Source organism: Crocodylus porosus, unplaced genomic scaffold (assembly GCF_001723895.1).
Source record: "Crocodylus porosus isolate Cpor-Errol unplaced genomic scaffold, CroPor_comp1, whole genome shotgun sequence".
NCBI lineage: Eukaryota > Metazoa > Chordata > Crocodylia > Crocodylidae > Crocodylus > Crocodylus porosus.
In genome coordinates this window covers 333,875-341,061 of record NW_017728928.1, presented here as the reverse complement: position 1 = coordinate 341,061, position 7,187 = coordinate 333,875, and the positions used below count along the sequence as shown (strand labels likewise).

At 62.6% G+C, this 7,187-nt stretch overlaps 2 protein-coding genes across 4 annotated transcripts in view; both read right to left on the bottom strand.

Moving 5' to 3' along the window:
* Nucleotides 1-5,857, bottom strand: part of CBX2 (chromobox 2) — an 8,088-nt gene extending 2,231 nt beyond the window's left edge. Inside the window, exons 1-3 of one of the 3 annotated variants that reach the window (XM_019542260.1) lie at nt 5,694-5,854; nt 4,998-5,285; nt 3,286-4,475 (exon numbers count right to left, since the gene is read on the bottom strand). In XM_019542260.1, the coding sequence (XP_019397805.1) occupies nt 3,969-4,475; nt 4,998-5,285; nt 5,694-5,786 (888 nt within the window). In that variant the 5' untranslated portion in view covers nt 5,787-5,854 and the 3' untranslated portion in view covers nt 3,286-3,968. Of the gene's footprint in view, nt 1-3,285; nt 5,286-5,693 lie in introns of those variants that run through there. The other 2 variants (XR_002102381.1, XM_019542259.1) reach the window with 2 other exon arrangements.
* The window catches only part of ENPP7 (ectonucleotide pyrophosphatase/phosphodiesterase 7), a 28,377-nt gene continuing 21,971 nt past the window's right edge, over nt 782-7,187 (bottom strand). Inside the window, exon 6 of the mRNA XM_019542782.1 lies at nt 782-907. Coding sequence (XP_019398327.1) covers nt 783-907 — 125 coding nt within the window. The 3' untranslated portion in view covers nt 782. The remainder of the gene's footprint in view (nt 908-7,187) is intronic.

The window sequence follows — 7,187 nt, the reverse complement described above, 5'->3', positions numbered from 1 at the left end:
GCCCCATTACACGAGCAGCTTTGCACCCCCCCATCCTGGACGGGGTCCTTCTCTCCCCGCTAACACCTCACGAGAGAAGCCACCCCGGCCCCTGCCCCAAACGTCCAGGGCCGGCTACAAAATCTCCCTCCAAATGTACTCAATGTCGAGGGCGGAGGAGCGAAGCGGACCGGTGGGCGAGGAGGCGCAGTGCGCCAGGTGAGCTACCCTCTCGCCGTCCGACACCCCGAGCAGCTCGACGTGCAACGAGACACTCGACCTCAGAGCAGCACGTTCTTGCAAACAAAAAAAGGGTGACTTTGAATACTAATTTTATTTATTGGTAAACACGGTTAGCACCAGCTAGGAACTTGAGTCCACAAAAAAAGATTAAATTAAATTAAATTCTCAGCTTCGCCTTGGAGAGGCCAACTGCCAAGTCAAACGCACTCCCGCGGGCACGGGGAGCTGGTAGGTTTAATACCGGGGGGGAGGGGAGGGGAGGGCAGACTGAGGTGATGGGCAGAAGGCGTTCCCGATTATCACTTTCACAGTTGCTATAACTTTGGGATTGAAAGAGCTGGTGAAGAGAAAGGCACAATGTTCGAGTTGGCAGAGCAGGCTCTGGCACTAGAGGAGCACGCGGCGTGCTGGGGCGGGGGGCAGCCCCCCTTTGTACTGAGTCAGGGCCCCCGGGAAGCCCGCCGACGGGAGGGGGGACCCTGCCAGCGCTCGGTCAGAGCTAAAGCAGGTGAAAACGGGGCAGGCTGCAGCCCATCACGCCAGCCTGCCCGCTCCTCTGCTCAGTCGGTTGTCGTTAGACGTGCCAGTCCCCAGCCTTCGCCGAGCGCTTCAGAGTTCAAACCCCGCTGGGGCCCTCTTCCTCCGCAGGCATCCGGGCGCCAAGCTCGGGAAGGTGGGGGCAGCTGTGCGAAGGCTGGCGTGCTCTCCCGCCACCGCCAACTTCACCTAGGCACAAAACAGTCGTCAGTGACCGGCGGCACGGGCGAGGTGGAGTAGGAGAGGTCCAAAGGCACATTGTAGGTTAGTTTGGATTTGCAAAGGCCAAGTAGTCAATATTTGGTGTGTGGGGAAAACAGCCAGGCACTGCCCCGTGACAGCCCACATCCCCCCGTTCGCTGCAGCAGGACAGGGCCTCCTGCCGTCCTCGCGGCCTGGGCTTCAGGACACCGCTGGTGAAGGCCACAGGCAGGGAGCTCTGATGCTACAAGCCAGGTCTTTTCCCTTGAACGTCTCAGAGCAGGAGTTCATTTGGCCGAGTTTAAAGGATGAGGTCAACAGACGACAACTTTTTGGCACCGTGGAGATCCAAGGCAACTTGGTCCTTACCAGCCACCCAGGTGGACAAAACTCTCGCCTGAGCCACGTGGCCCCACGCGTCACTGAGCACCGCGGTCCCCTAATGCAGCCAGCTACAGCAGCTACGAGCCCTAGGTTAGCAGGGGACCTGAAGCAACTCCCTCGGCTCTCGGGGTTGATGGATGGAGCAGCAGCTTTGCAAGGGAGCTGCGAGCAAGGCCTCTGGCATCAAGAAGAGTCAATGAGTAACGAAGGGGCAGAGGGAAGTCCCAGCTATCCGCGGGGAACCGTCCAAGAGCAGCAGCATTCCTACAAGGCTTCGTGGAGGTTGTCAGCTCAAACTGGGCCCGCAGCTGAGGATTTGCGAAAGAAAAACCTTAGAGGGAAGTTTGCAGATTCGACCAGGAAGCACTTCTGTAGCCAAGGAATCTTCCCTCATGATGTCTGGAGCTCAGACGTGGCAGCACCACAAACCAAAGAACGAAGCACCGTGAAGACGCGGGTCAGTCAGAAACCTTGCCGACTTATTGCCCCAGCTGAGAGCACAGCAGTACGGCCAGGCAGCCCCAGGCCCAGGGCATGGGGCAGACCAGCCCAGCCAATTCTGGCTCGGGGATGATGGGGTCAGGAATGCAACAATATATGCTGCATGCAACCACGCATCCTGCGGCCCCCGAGACGAGGGATGCAGGGTCCAGGGCGCTGCGAGCAGATGGCGTTTCGTTACTGCCCGCGTGCACCAAGCAGCCGGTGCTCCATGCACCGGGGCAGCGACCTGGCAAGCGAAGCTCAGGTGCAGAAGCTGAGCTGGGCCCTCAGTCTGTCTAGCCACGAATATTTATGGGGCTGTCTTGGAGTCCACCAGCAGCCCCAGTGGTTCTCCGGACTGCCTCAACCACCCATCCAGGAGGAGCTCAGCCCTACAGACAAGGCCAGAGGCTAGTGAACACAGGATGCAGGAAGCCCCTCTCTCACAGCTCTTCAGAGGCTGTTCCTGTGGCACTGCTGCTGGGAGGATGGGACCTGCTCTTTTCACATCCCCGTGACTTTTGGTGTGACCCCAAGAGGTTCTCGGTGTCCCCCCCCACAGTCAGTGGCAGTGGAAGGCACTCGGCACCACTGCAGCAGCACTGAGCTTTCCGCGTCCTGCCTCCAAAGAGCCCCCCAGAGCCTACCACACACAGGTGCTCAGCCTCAAACATCGATGCACCGTGCTTTGCTGCTGTCAGCGGTGTTTAGCCGCTCAGCGGCACCACGGCTTTTGAGTCCTCACTATCGTCTCCCCTGAACTGACGTCTGCGTCAAGGACGGCAGCAAGTCGCGTCGCCAAGCTGTCTGGCACCTGCCAGCTTCTGCCTTAGAGGAGTTGCGGCAGGGGTCTCCAAGCAGCGGGTGGTCTCCAGCCCGGGGCAGCCCTGAAGGCGTACGCACACGAACCATGCTAAACCCCGTCAGCTGCGTTTGCAGGCGCTAGGTCACGTCATGCACGTTCTTCACAGCATGCTTGGTGCAGGCACCTGGAGAAACTCCACCTGCACAGGAGCCTGCAGAAGGTGAGGCAGAGCGCGAGTGACACCAGGACAAGGAGAAGGCCTTGCTTCCAGGTAGGTTCCCAGGCCTGGACTTTTCTTCTACTCGCATCCAGATTCACAGCAAGCAAGCAAAAGCAATGCAGCAGCTCACGCTGCATCCAGCCGCTACCAAGCGAGGCCCTGCCGCGAGCCGGCGCTGCATGCCTGCGGCACCCCCCGTCGGAGACGCGGCGCTGACTGCCAGTCTCCGCTGCTTGGAAAGAGGTACCCCCTGAGGTCTGGTCGTGCCCGCGGCAACAAGTGCAGTCTGGCAGGCTCCCCCAGACTGAGACATGTAAACAGCATTTCCACCTCATCGGGAAACCACCCCCAGAGGCTGCTAACAGAAGCAGCGGTCGTCTCGCACTCCTCCCGGACACGACACAGCCCAGGAGCTTCATGCACCCTGAAAGACCCCCACGTGCACGGACAACCCCCTCAGCTGCGTGCCGAGTGCTGGGGAAGTGGCCCGCACGGCTTGGACCGACTCGGACCATCCCGGGAGCGGAGGGCTAGGTTTGGCGCGATGCCTAGAGGAAAAGGGAACTCCCTCTGCGACGGGGAGCTGCCACATGGCACGGCCCTGCCCCCAGCTGTCCGGACAGCTGCGTGCTTTGTGTTCTGCCATTTCAAGCTGCAGAGCAGAGAAATCCAAGTACAGTGAAACCTGGCTCAGCAGCCACTTGCTGGCCAGTCCCCTTCAGTAGCAGGCCAGCCTCTGTCCCGAGAGAATAGCCACTTCCATTGTGGGGCCACCTGCTACAAAAGCTGGAAAGCAAAATAGGGGCATCGCTCCCCCTCGGTGGCTGTTAACAGGTTTCACTGTACCCTGCTCCTCGTCCCGAGTCGCTGCTGGTTCCAGGGAGTCTGCGCAGATGCAGGGACCGCGAACCAAGAGCAACCCCGGCTGGGAATGGCAGGACACTTCGCTGCAGGCTGGGAGGTGCAGCTCAGCCAGCTGTTTATAGGGGCGGGGGCTGCTTTCTGCCTCCCCGAACCCCCCTGCCATTCACTTAAGGAAAGAGAAACCTGATGGACAGGGAGGCCTGGCCGGCGGGGGAGCGCGGGGACCCGCTCCCCTGCGCCCCGCTCGCGGGCTCAGTATTGCCGGAGATTGAAGAACCCCACGCTGGTGGGAGACTCCTTGACTGTCACCGTGATCAGGTTGGCCGTCACGTCTGTGACGAAGACATGCTCGATCAGGCTGCGCGTGGGTTTCCAGTCCTGGCTGGTCTGGATGGAGACCGACATGTTCTGGCCCACGCTGGGGAACGAGGCCGAATCCCGGTCCGAATCGGAGCTGGTCTCTTCCCCCGTGCTCGCTTCGGAGAGCGCCGAGGGCTTGCGGCTCTCCGTCCCAGCCTGCCCCTCCTGCGTGCGCGGCGGGCTGCTTTTGGCGGAGTCTCTGTCCCCGGCGCCTGCTCGGGGCACGTGCTTCTCGCTTTTGCAGCTGTCCGTGGCGGGCGGCAGTCCGGCGCTGGCCCCGCCGCCCTTCGCGGCCGCGCTGCTCGCGGTCCCGGCCCCGCCGGCGCTCTTGGTCTGAGCTCCGCAGCTGTGACGAGGGAGGCTGCTGCCGCCAGCCGCGTTCTGCCTATTTTTGATGCTCTGCAAGTTTAAAGCCTGAAGGTTCAGCTCCTGGCTGCCGGGGCCAGGCGAGCCAGCCGGGGCCTTGCTGCCATTGTGCAGGCCCTGAGAGCCCCCAGCGCATCCCGCCTTCTGATCCCCCCCGGCGGGCGCCTTGGCGGCTTTGGCTCCCTGCGCGGTCAGCCCCGGCTCCCCCGCTCCCTTCTGGTGCCTCATTTTCAAGTCCAGCCCTAGGCTGCTCCTGCCGGCGGCCTGCGCCTTGAGCGCCAGCCTCCCCGCCGGCGCGCCCTCGGCAGAGGCCTGGTTCTGGGCCATCCTGTTCATGTAGTGGACAATGGAGCTCTGCCAGCTGATCCCGCGGCCGGGGCTCCCCGAGGAGCCCTTCGTCGTCCCGGGAAGGGTCTCTGCCGCCGGGCCTCCGGCACCGAGCCCGGCGAGCGCCCCGTGGGGCTCTTTCATGTGCGCCTTGAGCGCAGCGAGACCCGAGGCCTGGGCACTGTGCTGAGGCTGCGGTTTGCCCAGCGGCTTAGCGCCACCACCCACCTCCTTCCGGGAGGGTTTCAGCACCTTTGCCAGGTTCACCGTCCTCCTGGCGGCTTTCTGCTCCGGCGGGAGAGGCTTCCGGCCACGCTTCTTCCTGGCGGGGTCCTTGGCTTCGGGCTTGGCCACTAGGATCTGAGCTTTCTTCTGTGGCACCGGGTGGCTCTCTCTGCCCCGAAGGCCCCTCTTGGCCTCCAAGTCACTCTCATCGTCCTCGTCGGAGGAAGAGGAGGAGGAGGAGGTCGAGGAAGAGGAGCTACTCGACTTGGTTTTCGGAGGCACCTCTGGTTCCTTGACAAAACAAAGAGGGGACAAGGGGAAGAGCAGCGTGAGACACGAGGCCCGGGCCCAACTCGCTCCCGGTTAGGTTCTTCAGTAGCCCGGGGCCCCCACAAATCCCAGTGCGGCCCCCTCCCAGAAGCGCCACGGCACACGGACACCTCTCCACGTGCCCACGGCACTCAAGCTCCGCATTGCGCTCGCGCGTTCCCTCCCGCCAGCGCCAGCTAGCACGCACCAGGATTGCTCCCCTGCCCAGCTCAGCCGTGCAGCCCCGCTGCCTTCTGCTCCCGCCGCACCCCGCTCCCCCGCCACCACGTCGCAAGCCCTCGTCACGGGACAGGAGCGTGCGGAGCAAGCGCAGCTGTCGCAAGCTGCCGCCATCCTCGCCTGCCGGCCCCCGCCCAGCCAGGGACTCACCACGTGCTTCCTGGGCCTGCCCCTGGGCCGCTTGCCCCTTTTCCGATTCTGCACCTCCTTCTCGTGCTCCCTGCAAGCACAATTGAGGGCCATGCGGGGAAAGTCGGACACTCCTCACCTGACCCGGCTCCTCCCTTCCCCCTGCCTCGTTCCAGCAGAGCGGGGGCGCAAGCACCGGTTGTGCGCGAACGACCCCCTATCTATACCGACCTGGAGCATCTTTCCTGGAAAGCACCAAGCCTCTCGGTGTCCCTCTGCCCCAGGATTTTTGCTGGGGAGCTGTGAACGCCCCTGCTGTTGTTGTATGCGAGCAGCCGGGGGAGGAAAGGGGGATTTGTCTCTGGGCCGTCTGGGTTAGCGGGTGGGAGCCGCACCGTGCACTCTCTCACCCACGCAATATGCAGCGCATCTACCCCAAAGCAACAGATGCTGGTTACTGGAATAGCAACTCTTACTGCAGACGGTGCGGGAGGTTTTATAGCAGCCGATCTGGCAGCAGCAGCCCGGTTCTGCACGGCCACGCCAGCGCCGAGCTGGCGCAGGAAAGGCACCTCCTGCCCCCGGGGCAGGCGCGCTGGTTCGGCAGCCCCCGGGCGCTGCAGCGCAACGGGCCGAGGCCTCGGGGGCAGTGCGGAGGAGGGATTGCGGGAGAGGAGGGGAAGGGGGTGCGAGGACAGGCGCTGGAGCAAAGATGGCTGACCGCCCGCCGGGGGCTGCGAGGTGCCGGAGCGCACCGGGGCGAGCGAGCCCGAGCAAACTATTTTGGTAGCAGCGCGAGGAAAGTCCTGGTTGCCTCGGTGACCTCCGGCAGCAGAAACCTGGGCAGGTCAGCGCCGAGCTACGCCAGCTGCTTTGTCCGCGCTGAATCGGCGGCTTTTTCAATTCAGCCGGAGCTTTTGTACTTCGTCGTGCGTGTTGGAAAAGGGTAAATGGAAGTGTCCAATTAGCCTCCTGCAAGCCATTCATTATTTATATACCTCTATAGGCGCTCTGCCCCTTCTTTCCAAATTAAGCAGCATTAACCTCTTTACAGTTTCTCCAGAGGGAAGAAAAAACAGTGGGTGTTTGTGGATTCAACACATCCCTCCACCGGGCTCGCTGCACTTCTCCCGCGTCTTTTGTTGTGCTTGGGAGAAGGTGACCCAAACCGGAGCAGCGCGAGGTGGAAGAGGATTACACGGCAAGCGCCTGAATGGCATTACCAGATTCCCTTCTCCTTCGTTACCGCTTAAAACCCAATTAAACCTCCCGCCGCTCTGGGGAAGGACTCGATCCTTTTCTCCGGAAAAGGGAATCGGAAACCAGTTTTAATTAAGCCCAATCGCAAAGTCCTAATGTTTTCCATCACGGCGCAGGCAAAGCGCTCGCCCGCCACGCACAAGGCGCGCTGGCCCCGCGGGGGCTCGCCCCCGAGACGAGGCCCGGCCTGCGCGGAGTGGGTGCCTGCAATCCCCCGCGTGCCAGCCCCCGCCCGCCCCCGGCCCCGGGTGGCTC